The sequence below is a fragment of the Ambystoma mexicanum genome, chromosome 12, assembly GCF_040938575.1.
Source record: "Ambystoma mexicanum isolate Mex_15411 chromosome 12, UKY_AmexF1_1, whole genome shotgun sequence".
In the NCBI taxonomy this organism is placed as follows: Eukaryota; Metazoa; Chordata; class Amphibia; order Caudata; family Ambystomatidae; genus Ambystoma; species Ambystoma mexicanum.
The window spans coordinates 438,991,175-439,014,329 of NC_090936.1; the positions used below are offsets into that span (position 1 = coordinate 438,991,175).

At 46.5% G+C, this 23,155-nt stretch overlaps 1 protein-coding gene across 1 annotated transcript in view; it reads left to right on the forward strand.

Moving 5' to 3' along the window:
• The first annotated feature begins 793 nt into the window (after positions 1 to 793).
• Positions 794 to 23,155, forward strand: part of WNT5B (Wnt family member 5B) — a 515,195-nt gene continuing 492,833 nt past the window's right edge. Inside the window, exon 1 of the mRNA XM_069628623.1 lies at positions 794 to 1,189. Within this exon, the coding sequence (XP_069484724.1) occupies positions 1,178 to 1,189 (12 nt within the window). The 5' untranslated portion in view covers positions 794 to 1,177. The remainder of the gene's footprint in view (positions 1,190 to 23,155) is intronic.

The window sequence follows — 23,155 nt, forward strand, 5'->3', positions numbered from 1 at the left end:
AACAGTAATCAACATCATCACCCTATTTACCTGCCGAAAGAACCAATATTATTGCTAAAGATACCTCCTTGGTAGACAATAGCCATACCCCAGCTGATTGCACTGTAATTAAACCCTGGGTGCAAATTCCTACAGAAGTTGGTTCTGCTGAGTGGGCCTTTACAGATTTTGGGTGGGCCTTACCCTGTCTACGCCTCTGGGTTGCAGTACTACTTGTTTAATTGAAGTTAACCAAAACTTCAGCTCCCAGAAAGCAATGGTTTTCTAAATGACACTCAAGCACTGCAGTTGTGGCGTAGCCTTGCGAGGAAGCCATAGACGTCTTTGTTTCATTCAGTCTGGTGTATTTCACATCAAAATGTAATTTACTTCTGCACTACTATTTGTGGACTTTCCATTACAAAGTTGACAGTGCGAGTTAAAGGTGGGGGGAGGACTGTATCCCTGCGGCTTTTCCAGAGCACTAATACTTACACGACCGCAGACATACAGGACACGTTCCAAGGTGGCTCACGCGTCCAGGTTCAACAGATTCTCCCCAAGCCCCCCGGATTCGGAGTGCTAGGGGTCCTTGGAGAGAGAGGGAGAGCAGCGCCCCTGCACGCGCAGCAACTTCTCTGCCCCACTGGGCCGCCAATGAGGCCCGCCTCTGCATGTCGCCCGGAGGGTCCACGCGCGGGGCAGGCCACGCCCCCTGCACTTGAGCCTCGGCCGCCAGCACCAGCCAATAGCGTGCGTGCGGCGCTGCTCCTGCGGGGAGGGGAGCGCGCGGCGCGCGGGCGGTCTCTCTGCTCCTTGCAGGCACTATTAAACTGAAAGCAGTGGTGCAAGCAGGCTGTGAGGGGGAGAGTCTACATTCTTGGATAAGGGGTACAAGTCCAGCCCCCACCCCCTTAAGCACCGGCACCCCGAAAGGAATGATCGGATCCCCGGAGCTGGATATTTGGAGTATTTGCTGCAGTTGCGCCTGACAAAAGCCACTCCTGGTGCTACCTGTAGGCGCCCTGGGCAGGTGCCCCCAGCCCCCTGATCTGCAAGCCTGGGCACTGCCTGGTACTAGGCCCTGCTGAGTTGTGTGAAGTGCGCCCTCGTCCGAGAGGGAGACGACCTGGCTCCTTTGGGAACTACTCCGTGGAAGACCTCCGTTGTGGGGACAGTGCGTCCCCCCTCCAGCGCCATGGGCACGCAGGTAGGGGGGTGAGGGGGCTGGGGAATTGTTTGTCTACTTTTAATTCCATCACCCTGTTAACTCCTCGGGAAGAAACCAGAGGGGGTTCTACCCCCCCCGTCTACCTTTCGTGTTGTGTTTTCTCTCCTACTTAGTACATGTGATAAAGGCACAATGCCCCCCAAACACTCCCTGCCTGTGGGCCCTCCTCCCTCCCTCCCTCCCTGCCTGTGCTGTCAAACATTATTTGAAGTCCCCCGTGTCTTCTCCGGAGCCTCCTCGCTCTCTCCCCTGGTTCCTGGAAAGCTGCAGAGCGCAGCCCCCCTGCCCCGTGTGTGTCTGTGTCTGTGTGTGTGTGCATGTGTCTGTGTGCATGTGTGTGCACGCGCGCGTCTGAGGGCTTCCAAGGTTCCCTCTGGCTTCCTTCCACGTAATGTCAGTCGGCAACTTTCCCCCCCTCGTACATACACGCTCCACTTTTTTTTCTGTCTAATAGTAGAACGAAAAGAATAAGAGGGGAAAAAAAAGAAACAGCGTGTACTGTTACACCGCTGCTCGGCACTTGCTCTGGGGCCGTTGGAGCGACGCCGGAGCGATGCTACGGCGATCAGCTCATATTGTGATTGTGGCGATAAAGCAGAGGAGGGAAATTGTGGGCAAGGAGTTGCATTTTTTTTTTCTGGTGCAAAATAATGTGTCCCCCATCATATGAATGTCGCCAGCTGGGCATCCGACCGCCTGAAGCATAGCAACGTGCCTGCACACTTTTGTGGAGAAGCTGGGGGCATGGCAGTGATTGTGTTTGCAATTGTTTGTTTTCGGCAGAAGACACGAGATGAAACGGTGTCAGGGTGCCGGGCCACAGGCTCCGGGACCAGTACGTAGGGCCGGGCAAATAGGACACGTTTTTGGCAGGCAGCTGGATAAATAGCGGCGAGTTTGCTGTTCCTAAAAGGGTGCTCCATATATCCTAGCTGCACACATAGTAAACCTGCTCGTTTTCCAGCTCTTTTAACTAATTGCGCAGAAACGGTCTGCGATCAGCAGCCAGGATAAAAGCGGGACATAGGCATCCCACACCGAGGTGCAGAATAAAAGCTGATTGTGTTTGTTATGCAGGCGGCATTTGCATGTTGCCTTATGTTACGGATGCATAACTCGCCGGCCACTGCCGCCGTGCCATTCTTTGCCGTGGTTGGTAGGGGCTCAAATCCCCCTTCTTGATGTCGCGCAGAGCTCCTGACAATGAAAGGCGGAGGCCTGGCAGCGAGCAGGGGGATAGCTCTCCTCCAGCCCCCAGGGCTGGATAATGTCTGCATTACTGTGTGTCATGGTGCTTTGGGAGCTTAAGCCCGCGATTTATTTCTGTAGCAGACAGCAGACACCGCACATGAAGCTTGTGCTGCCCCCGCCCCCCTGCAGACACCGCTGCCCATTGCTGCTGGCGTGATAGTGTGCCGTCTGCACCAGAGCTAGGCACTCCCGTCGCTTGCAAGTTTAGTTCCTCTTCACTACCTTCCTGGCAAGTGTCCTGTTCTTACAAAATCCTAAACCTTCCAAGAGATTCCAATTTAAGGAAACCTTTTATCTAGCCACAGGACCCTCGTAATTTGCCCAGGATCACACGGTTTGATCAAGCGGCTCGACACTGCTGCTTCTGGGAGTAAATTATCCCATGCCCCAACACTTTCTTGGCCGCACAAAAGCGTCGTTGCCATGACGGACTAAAAAGCAAGCCAACATGGGAACTGTCGGGTAGGGGCACAGCTTGGAAAGCCCACATACGTGAATTCAAAAGGCGCTCACCAGAAAGCCAATTCTGTTTTGGCACTGAAATCGGCGTCTACATACGTTTCCGTCTGGCCTCCTGCTTGACTTCCGTTGGGCCTCTGCGAATGCCATGGTGGTTGAGGGTGGGGGGGTGGGGGCTTCAGGGGGCCAGAATCCACAGGTTTAGTGGGGTCATAGAGGGGCAGGCAGGCCTCTCGTTAAAGGGCAGAGGTGTTTCGCGAGGGAGCCCAGCGGTTTGGAGGCCCTGGGTGCATGCGCAGTTTCAGTGCAATTATCCTTGTTTTTTTGTTAATCGCCGGTTGATACGGAACTGTTATGCATTTATTTTTGTGCACTGGTTACCAAATGAAGTCTGCTGCCCTGGTGCAGGCAGCCGGGGAAGTTAAACTGTTACAGCTGTGCCATAGCAGGCGGGTGCTGGGAGGCAAGGCTGGGTCAGAATGAACTATTCAGCAAATCTGCATACATCAAACTACTTTAGTTTTTTTTGGGAGTGGGGGGGACGTACGTTTCTTTTTAGAAAGTGTTCACAACGGCAGTACACACACACACACCTTCGAACACTTATTTGGGCCAGTATTTCGCAATCATACCCGACATAGTCTAGTGCCATGACCCGGCAACAGTGCACACTGTGTACCACCTGCAGTAAGGTGGGCAACCGCCCTGCATTTTGTATTCATTTGTTTTGCCGCGTAACTCGGGCCAGCAATGTTGCATTATCTGCACAGCACGGGCATTCATTGAGACCCTGTTTGCGAGAGAGGGGAGGGTGTTGAGATTCTAGCATACGATCTCGTTTTGATTGCTGGTGTTTTTCCAGCATGAAAAATCTTTCCAATACATTTAGGGGTTGGCCTCTAACCCCCCCCCCCCGCACCCCCAATTCCTTTTTTTCTGTGATCAGTTGCCCAAGTCTAGACTCGGGTCTGCAAAGCATCAGACCATGGTTTGATAAAGGCATTGTGGTTCAGATTGCCACGCGTGAAGAATGGTGTGAGAGGGCATTTCTAATCTTGTAATCTAGCACCATGTGCCAGGGTTACATACCCATTTCAAACAGTTGTAGTGACTGGGGGAGTGTGTGTGTGTGTGTGGGGGGGGGGGGGTTACAGGAACAGCAATTTGTCTAGGGTCTTCACATTTCCCGAAGCTGCAACTAAAACACGGTCTGGGGTTTTCAACGCCAACTAGACCTCCCCTCCTCCGGAAGACTCTGCCCGCTGCAACTTCTTGCCTCAGTTCTCTTTGTTGATTAAGATTTTTTTTGGGGGCGGTAGGCTATGGGGAACCAGGAGAAAGTACACAGCGCAACACAAATCTAACCTCCAAAGGAGAAGCAAAGTTTAACTTTTTGCCCATTATGTTTAAATGTGTACTAGATGTGTCATATTTCTTGGTATGGCATTGTTTATTTGTAAAGCGCCGATACACAAAGCAAGTGTGTCAGAGCGCTCAAGGAGGTGTTGCGGGGCGGGCCCCTTGGTCCAGTCGAGCCGCTCTGGGAGCCCCAGGTGCGAATTCATGGAAGGAATAACTCTTTCCCTTTGCCCAATGAAGAACGCCAGGTCCCCACAAGAGGCAAGGAATTACTGCGGTTTATTAGAGCCAAAGCACCAAAGGGATCATATACATGGAAGAAGGTCCACGCATCTCTCAACGGACCCTGGCTCGCAGGCCAGTTTTGATGGCATCTGTCGTCACGATTGGCGTCATTCTCGGGAAACGTCTCAAAAACCTATCTTCACTCGGGATAGGCGGTTGAGTGGTAGGTTCCATATAGGAGCCTATGGAGGCGATGTGTTATTGGACAATGTAGTGTCAGGTGGTATGCTTGGCCATTCCCGAAAAGTTGTTTCACTAAGTTTGTTACAGTGAGCAAGCCTCATGATTGTTCGGTGACCCCCACTGTCCAACCCTAGGGTCTGTGTTTGTCATTGGGTGAGCCGCGAGGCCCCAAGCCTGGGCCCAACTCTGTTCCCATCCTGCGGAACACATATGAATGGTGCCTTGTGCAATTCTGTATCTGCAAGGTGCAACTATGTGTCAGCATCATGACGGTGTGTAGCCCATAGCTACAATGAGCGTGCTCCAGTTCCCCACACAGAACTGTAACGTGACTAACAACTTTGTTGCAGCTATTGTCTGGACGGCGGAACAGGTTACCCTCCTCGGGCCCCAATCTTGGCAGCCCCTTAGCTCGGCCAGATCACGTGCTTGGAGACCACGTTTGTGAGCACAGAATCTTCAAATGATTCTGTATTTTGTCGGAGATCTCAACTCTCCTGCAGCCTAATGGCAAAATGATAAACGTACAGACAGTATGTATACACCACTGTCCTCTAAATATATAGAGCTGTATACCTGTGTTCTTCGTGTAGTTGAGTGTGTGTGTGCCCAAGGTGTGCGGATAGTACATGTGCTTCATGTCTAAAATAGCTAAATTGTCATGGTGTCTCTAACGAATAGTGGCTTGGTTTCTTAGTGCTCAGTCGAGTCTATCCATGTAATCGTCTCCAGCTTCGTCTTGTGTGTCCTCGTTCACTTTGGGTAAGATCCGCACTACTGCTGGATTGTAGGGTCTGCTGGGATGGAATCTCTCGTGATAATTATCCATCGTGGGAGAAGTAGGAATGGATATAAGTTCATATGAACAAGGCCCATATTGTCACAGATTCTTCTTCCTGGTCAGGGTCTTTCGGGATGGAGGGCATAGTCTGATTCTCCCTCTTCATTTGTTCAGAGCCCTTGAATTTCTGAACGATGCAAGTGTGCACAGGCAGAGTGAGTGCATGGAACAAGTACATATACTACAATTAACAGTGTAGATGACAGCAAATGGGTCTGACAACGATTCTGCAGTTTTTTCAAGTGCAATTTAGGCGCCACCATGCAAGGAGGGGAGACCAGGGAAAAACAGACAATCTTCAAGGCATGGTGCGTTTAGATTGAGCAAGTGCGCATACAGGTGGAGGGGGTTGGGGGGGCAAGTGCCGGGAGGGGTACCAAGTGCGCCCAGTCAGTCAGAAGCTGGGGTAAGTGCTGAGAGATGCCACACTTAAGGATCATTAGCCAAGTGCAGTAACAATGAGGCAAGTGCAGGCCCGGAGGCAAGTGCAAGAGGACTTGCAAGGGTGCCAGGGACCTGTGAGGCTCTGGGGTACACCAGGCAGCCAGTCGGAAGGCTGTGCGGAAAAGGAGGGATAGAGCAGATAAAGGTTAGCAGGGTAAAGGAAGAGAGGAGGAAGAGGTGAAGAGGAATGTTTTAAGGAGTTTCCATAACTTAAGGAGATCGGGTTCAAGACGGAGAGCGTCAGGGAGACTATTCCAGAGGGAGGCCCCAACAGAGGATAATGATCTCCCTACTAATCTCTACTTGGAGAACCAGCTCACTCACAGAAAGTTGGAGGTAGATAAGTGGAGGGCTCGGAAAGGACAGTATTTAGGTAGACATTGTTGCAGATAGGTAGGCACTAGGCCCTAGAAAGCCTTGTGGACAATGCAGTGTGTCTGTGGTAGTTGGATTTTTTTTAGAGATGTCCAAAATGTGAGTGGAGAAGGAGAGAGTGGAGTCTAAGATGACTCTGAGGTTTTTTGCCTCGCAGGTGGGTGTGGGCGCAGGGCCAAGGGAGGCTGGCCAGAGTGAGAGTGGGAAAGCGGGAGCAGGAGTCCCAATGCGAACGATCTCAGTCTTACTAGCGTTGAGGCAGAGGTCGCTTGCAGCACACCATGACTGAATTGTGGACAGGCAGTCAGATATGAGCGAGGTAGAGGTAGAGGAGGTGGCTGAGGGTAGCCTGAAGGAGAGTTGGGCGTCATCCGCATAACACTGGAAGTTGGGGATGAAAGTGGAAATCACACATGCAAGGGCAGACATGTAGACTTGTGAATGCCACAAGTTGAAAGAGATAGTAGAGAGAAAGGACTTAAGTTCCACCTGGGATGGGTGGTCGGGAAGGAAGGAGGTTAACCACGCCAGAGACTGACCTCTGATTCCCAGGGTGTCATGTAGACGTGCAATCAGGATGTTGTGGTTTACCGTGTCAAAGGCATCTGTGCACCTATTTGCAGAACAAGTAGCTGCACAGAAGTAAGGCATAGACAAACCTAAATTCGATTTTCAAAAACAGGTAGAATGCAGTGGGAGGAGTGGTAGGATAGATGAGTGAAGGAATGCAGAGAGCAAATGAAGTAAGAGGCTAAGGCCGTTAGTTGAAGAGCATACCAGCATTCTGAAATACTCTGTTAAATCACTGGTTGGCCTGGGGAGCCAAAGGTAGCTCCTGGTAGCTGCTGGCTTCAAGCTAACCAAGCTCTCCTAGCATAGAGCAGGAACTAAATGGCTCCCAGCTATTTCTTTTTTGTGATTTAATAATATTTATTAGATTAATAACATGAATGAAAAGCAGAAATCTAAGTTGACATATATAACTCTAGCTTAAGTAAGGTACATTAATATCAAATAACAGTAAAGCTACGAAAATCAAAAACTACCTATATGGAGAACTTTGAAGAAAAAAAGAAGATAACTAACAGCTAATACACTGAGATCCACTATTAAAGAACACAAGTATGTGCAAAAACAGACCGGGGGAGACAAACAAGAGAAGAATGGGAAGGATGGGGAAATGTAAAATAATGATATAATAGGTAGAGTATTAAAACATTCCAGATATAAATTGCAAAAGTGATTGGTTGAAAGAATGTACATACATAAGTTTAAGAGGCATTAAAACAATCCAGATATCAAAGAAAGAATTACCATTTTATATTGTATTTGAGGATAGAGTCTTGTGATTTGGCCATACATTGTTCAGTTCTTTGAGTGTGACAAATATTGTTCCACCAACCTCTATTGCAGAGAGAACATGCATTTTTTCAATGTGCAGTTATAAGTTTCAAAGCAATAATAATGAATAAATCATATAGGCTCTTAGATGCTTGCATGTCCCGGCATCGAATAGCAAGACTACCTAAAACAATACTCAAAAAGGATAGTGGAACATCAACCTTGAAGATACGTTTTAGAAATTTCCAGACATCTTGCCAAAACCTATAGACGAAAGAACAGTTAAAAAACATGTGTTCATAAGATGCCGGGGAACGTCCACAAGTCCAACATCCATCATTTGAGTTATTCCTAGACTTGGACAATTTGACAGGTGTGATAAACGCCCTATGTATAAAGAAGAGATAGTGTTGTGTTATATTGGCTGATACAGAAATATTCTTAATTTATGAGAATATTAAGGACCATATGTGATCATCTAGGGCCCAGGCCAAAGTCTCTTTCCCATAACAGACGTACAGGCTGTGCAACTAACTTAGTATTAAGGGCTTTGTAGATTTTTGAAGCACTACAGCTAGGGGATATAGTGATCCGTAATAGTCGAAGGACATCAGGCGAGAGGACATTGCAAGAGAAATGATGCAGTGCATCAAGGCAAGCCTTAACCAAATTGTTGTAGACATTAAAATGAGTATTGGGGATGGAGTAGAAGAATCTCAATTGCTGAAATGGTAGGATAATTGGGCCATTGACGATTTGTTGAATACATTTTATACCTTTTTTTTTTTTTAATCCAGGATTTTCGGTGTAGAGTTCTGTTATTAATGAGAATGTTTTTGTTATTCCAAAGTAGGGGAGATACATGGTTTAAAGTCCTATTATTAGGAAAAAGGAAAACCTTAAAAGCTGTCACAGAGGCCTTAACCGGATCAGATAGAGCCATAGAGGTGTGGTTAAATAGATAAACGAGATCAGCAGGGGCATATGGGTAAGCTATCTTTTCCTCTAATCCGGACCACGTGGGAGTATCTGACATATAAGATATAAACAAACAACATAGGGACTGTTTTATCAGAAAAGCCGAGTGATAAAGTTTTAAAATCCGGGAATCTAACCTCTCCCATTTCTTAAGGGGCTTTGAGTTTGGCCAATGCAATCCTTTTACTTTTGCTAGGACCGCATATGAAATTAAGTAAGATAGAGTTGATGGGTTTGAAAAAAGAAAGAGGAAGTAAAACCGGGAGAAGCTGTAGATAATATAGGATAATGGGGGCAAGCATAATTTTTATTGTATCAAGCTAAGCTCACCAGGAAAGATAAAGGGGGGACCATTTAGAAGAAAGATCTTTTAAGTTTAACTATCAAGATACGCATATTCAATTTAATAGTATCACGTATTGTGGTGGCAAAGCTTATACCTAGATATTTAATAGTCTTTACACCATTTTAGGCCAAATGAATCTAATTCATGTTTAATACAGAAAGAGTTAAGAGGTAGAATTTCAGATTTTTCTTTGTTGAGTTTATACCCAGAAACTTGACTGACTTGGTGGAGCGTGTCAAGCAGGTGGGATATATGGAGCTTGGGATTTGAATAAAAATGAGCACATCATCAGGGTAAGCTGCAATCTTACAATGTGTTGTCCCACACAGGATTGCTTTTATGCTTGTATTAGATCTTATGAGCTCTAGTAAAGGTTCCAACGATAGAATGTATAAGATGGGAGGGAAAGAGGGCATCCTTGTCGCGTTCCTCTTAATAATGAGAAGGAGGAGGAAGACTGACCATTAATACTTACTTAGGATTTTGGGCAAGAATAGAGTAGTTTAACAAATGAAATAAATGTATCACCAAACCGTGGCAATGTAGAGATTGAAACATGAAGTCTGAACTAACACGCTCAAAGGCCTTTTGTGCACCCAATGCTATAGCCGCATAACCCTGTCTATCTTTTTTGTCTTTAGAAACAATGTGAATCACATCCAAAAATAGTCTAGCATTAGAGATGTTGCGTCCTTTCACATATTATCTCACTTGGTCCGACTTAATCAGGGCTGGGAGGGAGGATTCTATTTTGTTACCAATAATTTTAGCAAAGATTTTACATTCCACGTTAATTATGGATATAGGGTGATAATTACTTAGGCATGTATGGTCTTTATCTGGCTTAAGGAATAAAATGAGCAGGGCTTCAGAAAAAGAACCGGAGGAGGATTTATTCTGAACAAAGTAAGTGAAAAGTGACATAAGTTTAGGAGCTAGTTATAGAGCTAGAGTGTTAAAAAATTCAGCAGAGAGGCCATCTGGACCAGGAGCTTTGTTACTTCCTAAACCCCTAATGGCTTGCATAATGTTAGAGAGTGTGATGTCTCTGTCTAAATGGGAGAGATCAATCTGTGGGTAGGAGGATCTGTTGATTTTGTTGAGGAAAGACTGAATATTTTCAGTAGGGATAGGAGTGTCAAGGGTATATACATTTTAATGGAATTTTTTGAAAGCAGTCCAGGATTTCCCTGGGATGCTTGTGAATAGTACCTGAGGCATCTTTAATCTGAGAGACATAAAGCCTTTCCTTCCTGGTCTTCAAATATGAGGCAAGAGACTTACCAGCCTTATTAGACGTTTGATAGGTTTTAGTTTTATATTTGAGTAGGGTACCTGCTGCTAGATTGGTAAATTCACTGTTGATTTGGCAGTGTAATGCCATAAAACGATGAAGATTAATGGTGTTTGAGTTTTGATAGTATTGTTGCTTTTTCCTACCCGCGTATGCCATAATGACACCTAAGGGCAGCCTTAAAAGCATCCTAATTGTTTACCACTGAGGTATCTACATCATGATTCTCATAATACGTGTGGGGATGACAAACTCTGAATCAGTTGGGCGCTGGTAGGGTATGATGGTCCAATGGTCGTGTTTGAGCGAATTAATCAATTATATGGTCCAGTCAGGTCTTGGTCATTAATTTGGTTGTTTATTTTTGGTTAATTAGCACCAAAGAAAACATCATTGTAGAAATGAATGACACTTTTTTTGACATGGTAAATCGCTACACAGCCGACGCACGTTTCAACCTAAGTCTTTTTCAAGGCCAATTGAGTTAGGAGGTGGGCTTCAAGATGCTGTAGGCTGGTCCTCCCAGATAAGGGCGCCAGGGGGGCTGGATAGCCGATCGTTAGCCGGGTCCGGCGAGTTCGTTGCGTGCAAGCGTTCTCAGAAATCCGTGTGCACACGGATAACGATCGGCTATCCAGCCCCCCTGGCGCCCTTATCTGGGAGGACCAGCTTACAGCATCTTGAAGCCCACCCCCTAACTCAATTGGCCTTGAAAAAGACTTGGGTTGAAACGCGTGTCGGCTGTGTAGCGATTTACCATGTCAAAAAATTGTCAATCATTTCTACAATGATGTTTTCTTTGGTGCTAATTAACCAAAAATAAACAACCAAATTGACCAAGACCTGACTGGACCATATAATTGATTAATTCGCTCAACAGCGACCATTGGACCATCATACCCTACCAGCGCCCAACTGATCCAGAGTTTGTCATCCCCACACTTCTTCTAAACAAATGGGAACCCCAGAGTTGGTTCCTCGACAAACCAGGATCCAGGCTGCTGGTTTGATTCAGAAACAAGAGGAGGTGCGCAGGAGAAAGGGAGTCCCTCCACTAATAACTCCACCATTGCCAAAACTATTCTCATAATACTGTTGCAAGAAGGATTGGACAGAAGAAATGAATTGTTGGTCTTGTAATATGTAATTATTTTTCACTGTGGAGAGGGCCTACTTATATCTTCGAACAGGGGCGTGATCGGAAATTATAATGTTATAAATGAATGAGTCGACAATGGTGCCAGTGAGTGTTTTGGAAATAAAAATGTCGTCCAGGCGGGATAATGTATTATGGGGTTCCCAGCAATTTCTAACCCTGTTCTGGGCAATTTGGAAGGGCTAAAGTGGTATTTGTCAGCAGCATCACTTGCCTGACACAGGTGATGGAGGGATACAATCTCTCTTCACTGGATGCCACCTTGCCAGCAATTCTTGGCACTATTGCGAAGCAAGAGGTTTGAAGAGGAGACCTTTGCAGAGAAAAAACCTGATTAGGGGGTTGGGGAAAACCTCTTTTTATGTCTTTCAGTCCAGAACTTGTTGGAGGATCATGGACCAGTGGAAACTGTTGTAAAACCTCATCGAGCGGAACTGCAAGGAAGGGGTCAACTGTAGCTTCCGGATATAGGAAAAGAAGGAAGGGGCTCAGAGGCACTGAGGGTGGTGGCTCAGAACATTGCTTAGGTAGGGAAGACCAAGTAGTAACGACTGGAGGTTACCTGCAATGCTGCAATTCAAGCAGTGAAGTCAGCTGCGTCCTTTAACTGTACGGTGTTCCTCAACTTTTTCTGACCCAACCAGGTAGCAGAAATGCAAGTTACAGAGAGGGTGAACGTTGCCAAACATACCAGCATTGACCTAAATGTTACAAGACCATGTTCAAGTATGGAGTCATGGAAAATGTCATATTCAAGTATACAGTCATGGAACATGTGAGGCACTTTGGTAGATGCGAGTGAAAAGCTTTAGGACACAAGTTGTCCCTATTGTGTACTGTAATGGTGTCATTTCATCCAAGTAAAAATGTGAGTTGATTTGACAAGCAAGATATGGCAGAGCCGTGGATCGTGCTATTAACTGAAGTGACATCACACCATTCTACAAATGTGTTCTTACACGCCAAGAGTCCAGTGCACATTTTAAGGTTTGCTGGATGTATCTTTGTCTTTTTTCCCCCTGAATATTTTAGGAGGGATCATTTGCTATTCCCTCTATAGTCCTAAAAAATGTGGTTAGAGTTTTTAATTTTAGATACTTGTGGATGGAGCTGCTTGAAGCCTCCCTGTCTTTGGTGGTGGTCTTTTGAGAGAGCACTTGAGTATAGAGCTTCACAACCCATGGGATGTGCCATTCTACGTAATTAAGAAAATGGTTATTGATTGTGCCAAGTTGCTGTAGGCTAGCAAAGTTTGGTTGGTAATTGGCTGAAACACCAAACTAGTAGAAACTAGCCTAAGCTGAATGCATACTTGACTGACCCTGGCTACTCCCCTTTGGTGCCCAGGCTATATCACAGTAGGTTTTAAAACAGACTTTGCTGGGGTTTGGGGGGCTCTGTTTAAATGGTAATCAGTCTGGTTTGGTCCACTTGGTCTGGAAATGCTTTGAATGGTTTCAGCTATATAATGCTTGAGAAGGCCATAACCAAATGCCATCCCCCAAACAGTGCTACTCTAGGGCCATCATTAATCTCTACCTGAATGGCACTGTCATGGTCCAGGGCTCTCAGCTCAACCTCCTCCTTCTTGATAGGCGTCTTCCGTCTCTCAGCAACTTCCTCCCTTCTCGTGTCACTCCTCCCTCTGCCACCACAGACTGGTATACCACATTCCTGTTCCCCCTCCTGTTCCCCCTTCAAAAGTGACAACCAGCTCCACTTAGCTACCCTCAAGTCTTGCTCTGCCGTTAAACACTCCTCTGACATCTGCCACTTCCTTGAAGGCCTCAACGTCCTCTCTCTAACCGAGGTGTGGTTCACGGCCAGCTCTGTCATGAGTTGTGACACTCTCCTCCTCCCGGAGGGTTACAGGATCCTCCCTAAGCACAAGCTTAACCGGTCCGGGGGCGGACTAGCCCAGATCTTCCCTAAATGGGTCCCTACTACTATCCTACTCACTCAGTCCTATTCCTCCTTCAAATGCTTCATCTGCAGACTTGGTGTCTCTCCTATCTTCTCACTGACCCTGGCCACCATCTACAGGCCCCCTGGTCCGTCTCCCTCTTCGAGTGGTCAGGACCTCACCTCTTCTCTCCTGGCCTCCACCGCCAAGCTTTCCCTTCTCAGAGACATCAATATTCACCTTGACTCCCCTGATGCAGCCTCTGGGCTCTTCCGCATCCTCTGACTCTTTCCCTCCCCATTCTTCCCTCCGGTCTGACGCACTTAGTCAGACACACCATGGAGGCTCTCGTCTCAGCAGATATCCCCATCGCCAAACATCTCACTACCTCTCTCCTGGTCTGATCATACTCTCCTGTCCTTTCACCTGGATGTCCTGGTTCCCCCTGCTAAGCCCCCGGCCCGCATATTTGACCAATGAAGTGAGTGTCAGTTGCTGATTTTGCCACCACCCTTATTCCCCCTCCCACTGACTCTCACACTGATGCAGCCCTTACGAACCTTAAACTATCCATCTCCAACACTCTGCATATTCTTGCCCCTGTCATGAGTATCTGCATCAAGCCTGCCTCCAAGTGTAACTTTGTTGCGCCTTGAAACACTTGTGTATAGGCGCGTTATAAATGCCATATCATATCATATAACACCTGGTATGATTCTGACCTGTCCTCTCTGAAATGCAACTGCAGAGCTGCTGAGTGGAAGTGGCACGCTTAGAGTACATTCTTTGAAAGACTGGCCTGCTGCCTGCTTCAAAGGCAATACAGACAATCCATCCACTCGAAGGCCTATATCCAAGCACGCATCTCTAAGGCCACTAACAAGGCAGCTGGACTTTTGCAAAATCTGCAAGGAACTCGCTAATCTTACTGCCTTCCCTGGCCTTCTGCACTGCACTGGCCTCTCACTTCATTACTAAAACTCAGGATCCTGTCCTCTATCTCCTCTACACCACTCCCTACTCCCGCTCTCAGGCCTCCCTTGGCTCACCCCTTCCCTCCTTCTCTTTTTCTCCCATATCAACTGATGAGGTCTCTAGACAATTCTGCTCTATGAAAGTCTCATCCAAACAGGTGCTCTTCTGCTCCTCTAGAACTATCAAGGACAGCATTGCCTCCCTTGCTCCCGCTTTGGTTGTCCTCTGCAATCCCTCCTTTGCCCCTGGATCCTTCCTGATACTCCTCAAGCACTCTCTTGTGCACCCTCTCCTCAAAAAGCCTTCTGCTGACCCCCTCCTGTCTGGCTAATTATTGCCCTATCTCCATTACCCCCTTCCTGGGCAAACTCTTGGAGAAGCTGACCATCTCCCAGCTTGTCCACTACACTGAATCTGTTGGTTGTCTCCACAACAACCAGTCTGGCTTCAGAGCAGTCAGAGGCACGGAAACTGCACTCCTGAACACCTGTGAAGACTTGCTCTTAATACTGATTCCAACTCTCCTTCTGTTCTCATCTTCCTTGACCTTTCCTATGCCTTTTGATACTGTCAATAATGCCATCCTTCTTAATCGGCTCTGTGAATCCCTTGGCATCATGGACCTGGCCCTGGACTGTTTGACCTCCTTCCTCTCTGAACGACCTTCCCAGGTTAAATTGGGCCCTTTTCTCTCCTCCATCTCACTCTCCACCTGTGGTGTCCCTCAGCGCTCTGTCCTCTCGTCATGGCTTTTCACGATGTACCTTGCCCCATCTAGCCGATTTGATCCCCGCCTTCTCTCCTAACGTCCAGTTTTATGTGGAGGACACAAAGCTCTCCTTCAAGCTTCCTTCCTCTTCCTCCGTTCTCATTTCTGTCTGTCTGCTGTTCAGTCACGGTGCACTGCTAACAATATCTGCCTTAATGCCAGTAATACTGAGAGCCTTCTCATTGGGGCCCCAGCTCCCTCCTTCCTCCTACACTCTGGCTGCCCTCCATGGGCTCCCTCCCCCTCCGCCTCCACCTCCCGTGAGGCAAAAAACCTTGTGGTCCTCTTCAACCCCACCCACCCCCTCTCCTTCTCGCCTCACATCACGGACCTTGCCAAGAAGGCCCACTTTCAGCTGCACCTCCTCAGATGCATTTTTACTTTCCTCACCTTTCCCTGGAAACTCAGTGTCTTCAGAGCTGTGGTCCTCACCAGGCTGGACAACTGCAACAGCCTCTTCCTCAATCTGACTCGCTCCTCCCTTCGCTCCTTTCAACTAATCTAGAATAGACTGCAAGACTTATCCTCGGCCTCAAGCCCAGGAACTGCATCTCTCAGTCCTAAAATCTCTCCACTGGCTCCCGGTTGCTGCAAGGATCAAGTTCAAGACCCTCTGCATCACCCACAAGGCTTTCCGAGGCCTGGGACCCCTCTACATCCAACTGTCTCTCCCTAAATCCCTGCTAGAGCCTTCGGTCTTCTAGCTCTAACTCTCTGCAAATCAGATGCTTTTCCAAGCAGAGTGGGGGGGGGTTAGATATCTCTCCTCTGCCGGTGCCTCCCTTTAATAAGGCCTACCTGCCCCTCTGACTTGAGCCGGATCTCCTTAAGGTCTGGAATCTTCTCAAGACCCTCCTTTTCTCTTCCCCCCTTCCCTCTCCCCACTAATGTCCCTCTCTGCCTCTTTTTGACTGGTTGCTTTCAGATTCTTACAGGGCACCAGGCATTCCTCGACCAGTCTACCCCTGCACTTGGTCTCCCCTGACCCCTGACCCCTCTCTTACCTGCACTTGCCCCCTTCCGGGCTCCTTCCCCTGCACTAGCCTGGCTGGGCCTGCACACATCTGAGCCCTTCCAGCCTATCTCTTGCAATTGGCACATCAACCTTCTTCCTCCCCTGTGCATTCCCCCTGGCACTTGTCCATTTGGCCTCCCCTTGTGGCACTCGCATAAGCACCCATGGGCCGTTTCTTCCCTGATGGCACTCCACCCCAGCCTCCCCCCCCCCCCCCCAATCTCCCCTGCAGTTCATGTTACTACACTTGCACGATTCGAGTGACACAAGGCCTAGTAGGACTGTTTTTTTTTTTTTTTTTTTTTCCTCCTCATCTCTGTCCCGCCCCCACCCCATCTTTTGTCCTGTTGCACCTTGAAACATATTTTGCTGTATAGACGCATTATAAGTTAAATAACTATTCTCCTTGATAATGCTGAATTCTCTCATAGTTAAGAAGTTGAGGGGTGCACCCCACCCCTTTTTGTTTTAATGACCACTGCAATGTATTAGACCGAGTTGCCAACATGTTTTCTTTTACCTGCAAATTGTGCAACTCCAAAGTAAATGCAATACATTCATCAGGTCTAAAAATGGAAGACCCGACATGTCTTGCTTTCTTGCAGGCCTAAAGATAAGGGGTGTATCGGGCACTTTTGCGCTCTAAAAATTGGCAAATACAGCCAAAAAATAAAAATGAGCAAAAATACCCCCAGCAAAAAAAAATAGGAAATGGATAGACCTCGTTGCTTTCACTCGCACAGCTCCAAGGATAGGTTTGGACCACTAGTGCGTAGTGCCGCAGGAAGAATCGAGTATTACTGCTTGATCTGAAGAGGTCAACTTTAATCTTATGTTAACAACAACATGCAAAAAACAATGTATTATAAAAGCATTTGTTTTACAGTTAAAACTTTACTCTTACTCCCATTTTGAATAGGACTTTTACTCCCTAAAAAATAATTTTACCCCTACCTTTTTAAAAAGTAGGTAGTTAAATACTCCTAATTCGAAATTGTATCTGGAGCACTGCTTTCGTGGTTCTATCCGAACCAAAATGGTGAGTTTGTAGGAAGGAGACTTTTGTTCTATTGTAATTGGTTATTCATAACGCTTAATACCCTGAGGTTTCGAAGCCCGGACCCGGGGATCGAACCTGGGTGGCTTAGCGTCGTCTTGCTTCCAAGACAATTGAATTGGGCCCCACAGTGACACACAGCAGAACAATGGCACTGTTGACCTGGTTACGTTTTAAAATGTGGAAGACGAGCTACTATAAACACCTGAAACTAAAAAGGGCCGCTGCTTTCGCATGTACAATTGTGTACTGGCCAATGATTTGTAGATGCTGCCCCCAGCGGGATACATGACTCGGCTACCCCTATGCCTGTGGGTGAGTTGCCACCTGCACTTGTGGTTTCCAAGTACAATGGTAGGCCGGCTCTTAGAACTGGGAATCCTTGTTCTTGCTGGTTTAGATGTATTGCCATCTGCCGCGATGGTAAGCTTTGCCATCTGGGCCTGCATACCTCGAGGGGATTTCTAACACCCCCCCACCCCTGCTCACTTCCGGAGCTGGTGAGGTCAGGAAACAACTTGACGGCCCCAAAGGTCATTGGCATCGTGGGTTGCTGGAAAGACGTTGCAGTCATTGAAGAGTCATGAGGTTCAAAGCGCGTCATTGGATTCTCTTTGCATGCTGGCTTTCCTGGCAAAGGATGCCTGCCCCTTCGATTTCCACCAGGCTAGCCTTTAAGTGCCTTCTCTATAAATCTCCCACCCATTGGAAAATGACCAGCTGAAACCATGGAGACACGGATGCGTGCAATGGACCAATTCGTCATTCAAATTGGGAATGTGCCAACTAGTGTAAGGTGACTGGAAGAAGTCCACTCAAGAATAGGAAGCCCGTGCTTTGGCCCAACACAGAGCTGTATAGCCATTGCACCCGTAGTTGACTGGGAACCATTCCCGCACCCATTATTTAATTTGAAGATGCTTTGTGTTCATCACAGCCAGTGAGCTGTAGTGCCTCCATCCAAGCAGAGGTCCAGCGCAGGAGTAGTAGATGCAGCTAGAGGTTAATCTAGGCGTGTCTTTGGGCAAGCCAGGTGGTCGGGATGTTTAGTGAATGCCAGTTTCCAGTGATGCCCATATGGCTGGGTATTGGTGTAAATGCATTGGGAAATCCGGCTTAATAAAGCACCGAACTGAGGACAGCTTAACCAATGGCAAACATCTCCTCGTGGCCACACTCCAGCTGTTGAACATCAGCAGCTGTCTAATAAAAGGGAAAACAGTGTCCTGTAGAACGAGCCCATACTTAAGTGTGTTATGACGTGTCAGCTTTGTGGATTTCTTCAGTGGCTGAGCTGATTTCTGGCTATGTCGCGAGCTATGCAGTTGGATACATTGGACATTGGGGGGGGAGGGGAGAAATAGGTAGTCTGGCACTCCATTCCCACCCCTCCCCAACTAGCTTCTTTGGGAATAGTTCGGATCTGACTTTTCAGCTTGTTATATTTTATCAGACTCTGGCTAAGCAGATGGCAAGGCGTAGATTCTGTTCATGCACGACCTTCAATTGAAAGCACCCAACTCTTGCTAAGTACCAATAAAATGTAATGAACTTGGAAAGAAACTAAGGTGTGTAAGGGAGTTACTTGACCTGCAGAATGATGTGTGTGTATTTATCTCTACAAATCAGGTACAGATAACAGGGTATCTGCAGGATGGGCTATGTAAGCTGTAAAACTGTGATGTTTTTTCAAATGCTTCATTTTATCTCGGCCTGAGGAAGTGGAGGTATTCCACGAGCTCGCAAATATGCAAAATAAATGACTGGCTTAGCCTCATCAGGGTATTGACTCATTGTTTTCTTCTGTACCAACATTCTATTCAACCCTTGGCCAACACGGTACAAGCAAACTGAAAATATATATATATATTCATACATTTCTGTGGTTCTAATTTCTCTCCTACCCAACTGGTTTTGACAGCCTGCATTTGCAGAAAAAGCCAACTGGTTTTGACAGCCTGCATTTGCAGAAAAAGCCGTTTGCAAAAAGATAGCTGACACTTTCAGAACACGTTAGAATGTTTTGGAGGCCGTAAGAGCATTTCCCTCCGTGCGCAGGCCCCCCCATACCCTCTCCTCACCAACATTCGCACTCGGTTTCTGTTTTTTTCTGCCTAATAGACAGATCTGGATTTGCTTTGCTGCCCCCTTCCTTTCTTGGCTGTTGCTGTGAACTGTTGAGTCAACAGTTTTTATTCCAATGTAATAGTTTTTCGTTCCTTATGGCCTTCTGATGCAGACGTTTACCTTTACATGACTCCCTTCAAGTAATGTATCTGGTGTAAGAAGCAGTTTTCGGAGGCTGAGCCATTTTATGCCTGCATCCAGTTTTTGGGGATTCGTCCTCCAGGGAGTTCCGGCATTTTCTGTAACAGAATTTACCCAAAGTCTTTATGAAACCGCCTTCTTTCCATGTCAGTACTTGGACCAGTACTGAAGACGATGGAAGACTTTGTCAGGGCCAAGAAGGCTGCTGATAGGCGTATGGGAGAGACAATACCTATAGATGGAGTACAAGTTTCTGTACTTGGGTCAAGACTGCACAGGCCCCCTCCTACACTCTCTGTTCCCAGTTTCCAAGTCTGTACAGGTCCGCTACGGGGAAAACGGGGTTGACTATATTTGAGGGTTGATTTTTGTATGCACCGAACCCCGTAGCGCAGTGGCATCTTTTGCATCCAATCTGGTTACTAGCGCTACGCATCCCGAATTCCTGGGACCAAGAAAACCGGATAGTCTCTTGTCATGGGAAAGGCGAGGCTCCTTCTCGATGGACCCCGTTTTCAGTACTGGTATCTCCAAAAAGGCATTCCTTTAAGAAGCAAGTGTATGAGGAGAAACCTAAGGCTACTCTGGTGCTCAGTGACTATTTGGATTAAGTAACCCTTATGTATGATGCTGAAGATTTTGATCTCACCAGATAGTTTTCTGTTCCAGCTGCAGATTTTTAGCACTCCACATAAGGCTTAAACGCCTGGTGCGGTTTTTTTCCCACGTCAAATCTATCCAGAGAACCAAGTCTAATTGTCAAAAAACACAGGTTTCTCCTCAAGTCACTTTGATTAATGTTAAGGTCAAAAGATCTGTAGTGTTTAATACTTTCAAGGAGATTATTCTGTCCATGACCTTGTTGGACACTATGCTTCCAGATCCGTTTTTGGAGGTTTCAGCTCAGACTAAATAATTAATCCATTTGTTATCCTGCGGACAGTGAATGCTGGCTCGGAGGATATAGCCAGCTCCTCAGAGTAAGAAACGGTGTCTGACACTGCCACAGGCGAGGAGCATCAGTTTATCTCTCCATCAAAGATGTCTCCTGAAACTCTCTAAAGCTCTGGAAATATTGCCAGTAGACAAACTGGAACCTGCAGGAGGTTTTGGAAAGCTTCACACCGAACAGTCCAGACCTCTAGCGCTCGGGAAAGCTTCACTTTACAGCAAGCTTTGAGACCTTCAGGCACGCCTTATTCAGATTCTGTAATTTCCAAATCACTTGATGCCAAATATAAGGTTCCTAAGGGAGATCCTTTTGTTTAATTGGCAATTAAGCTACACGGTCAACAGTAGCGTCAGCGGCCATTGGCACAAGGGGCAGGCTCATTTGCCAGCATCTCTGCTAGATAAGAGCTCAAAGGCCTAGGAAATCAGAATAAGAAGCCCTGCTCCAATTCTCCCCTGCAGTTGAGGTGGATAGATGTGGCTGGATACAGTTCTGTGAGTATCCAATATCCTTTGCTGGGAAAACATAGAAGGATTTAGTTTCTTCCATCGGATGTGATGGATGAGGTTGTTTTCTGGGTTTCATGAGGTAGAGAAGAGGGGGATCTACAACCTCAACTTGTAACAGACATTTGTTTGCCCTTCGATAGTAAAACGCTATTTGATCCATCCTCCTATTGCTTTTTACAACAGTGCAATGAAAGGGTTACAGCTGCAAAACCCTTATCTCATAAAAATGATCTTCTCATCAGTTCAGTGTCTAAAGCCTCATCAATGGTTTGCTAGTGGTTCAGGATCCTCCATCTTTATGCTCTCAAAAAGAAGCTAAAGGTCTAAAGCGAAATCAATTTCAGCGGCTTCCATTCTTGAATCTGCAAAATCTACTTGACATCATCCCGGGGATGTGTGTGTCCAGTTCTGATTTACATAAATTAACACCCCCCACACACCGCCCGTGGCAGGGCGCATTTCCAAATTCCTCAATCTATGTGGAAAATATTACTCTGGGAAACTTGGGTTTTGAGCATCACTTGTCTAGGTAACTCTCTAACTCTTCCTCCTTCTTGGCCAACGATAAAAAAACATCTCTGGAGCGCCTCGGATTTTACTACTTCTTTTTTTAGGAGCAATAGAACGCGCCCCACAAGGAAACGGTCCAGGTTTCTACTCAAGATATTTCCCAATTGCAAAGTGGTGGCAATCTAACCCAGTTTCCTAATGTGGAGACATTTCACAGTGTAACAGATTCTCAGAATTTTGGTGTCTTTGCAGCCAGGAGATTCGGTGGTATCAATAGATTTTTAAGACGCCTACCTTAGCATCACAAACCTAAAAGAAAATCACCAGTGTCTAGGGATCACGGTAGTAAATGGGCACTATCGATATACTGGTTTCCCCTTTGGCCTACACTCTATCCCCCAGAGTGTTCACGAAAGTGCTGTCAATGCTGGCCACTAACTTGTGACTCGTATATGTCCATTTGGTTATCTTAGATTTTAACAATGTGTTATAACGAAACCTTTTCAGCATGCCGAAAAAATAGTTTTTTTTATTTTGTGGGGTGGGTACCCCCGTTTCCCTGGGGTTATAACCCCACCCAAACCCCCTCTCCACCCGTTTTAATACTTTATCCCAACGCCCAAACATATTTTTACTAAACAATTCAGTATTTTGGGTTGGGTAAAAATGTTCTTCGTTATTACCTATTCGGTAATATCACTGGATATGGTCAATTTCTATCCTTACCTAGATGACCTGGTTAATGAAGACCCAGTTTGCAGGTTAAGCCATTCAGCAGGTACAGGTAACTTGGAAACACTCTGTGTGAACTGGGATATTACAATGACCATTCCCAAATCCAATCTCATTCCATCAGAGAATCCGTTTTATCAGAACATTGTTTATACAGTTTTGTGAAAGGTGCTTTCTCCCTAAGACTGGGTCCTGGCCTTAACAGATGATTGCGGTTTCTGAGCCACCTGAACTTAACAGGGGAGCAGATCATATGCTTTTGGGACTGATGGCACGATGTATTTATCTGGTCCTGTTGCAAAAGCTAAAAATGGGTACTCTCCAGCAGCATTGAACCAGCAAGTGGAACCAGTTCTAATTCTGAAGCAAAGGTCACAAGTCCTTGACTATGGGGAACCAGTCAGAAAACCTTTGATGTTTTCCTTCCATCAACCTCAGCCTAAAAGTTCAATAATGGACTCTTCAGATCAGAGGTCCGCAACCTTTGGCTCTCCAGCTGCTTTGGACTACAACTTCCATCAGCCCTAACTGTTGTAGCTAACGGTGGAGTATCGTGGGCGTTGTAGTCAAGAACATTAGGCGAGCCACTGGTTATTGACCCCTGCAGGTTATGGTTGCGGATATCATTGTCTTTGCTTGAATTAGGATGTAAAAGAGTGGGGGGTTCTATGTGCTATTATTTCACCATTCTACTCAGGGAAAGGTAGTCCCCATTTTTGCTAACTATACCAAGTCCATTTTTATATAAATGAGCAAGGAAGGACACATTTGGTATTGGGTCCTCAAGAGCCACTTTTTGTTTTGTTATAAGGGCATCCCATCTGGAATGGAAAAGAATGTTTTGGCAGACAGGCCAAGCAGACTAGTGTCTGCCCATACGAGAATTGGGAGTTCAGTGTCCATGTGTGAAAATGTTTCATAAATTTATTTATTTATTAATAAA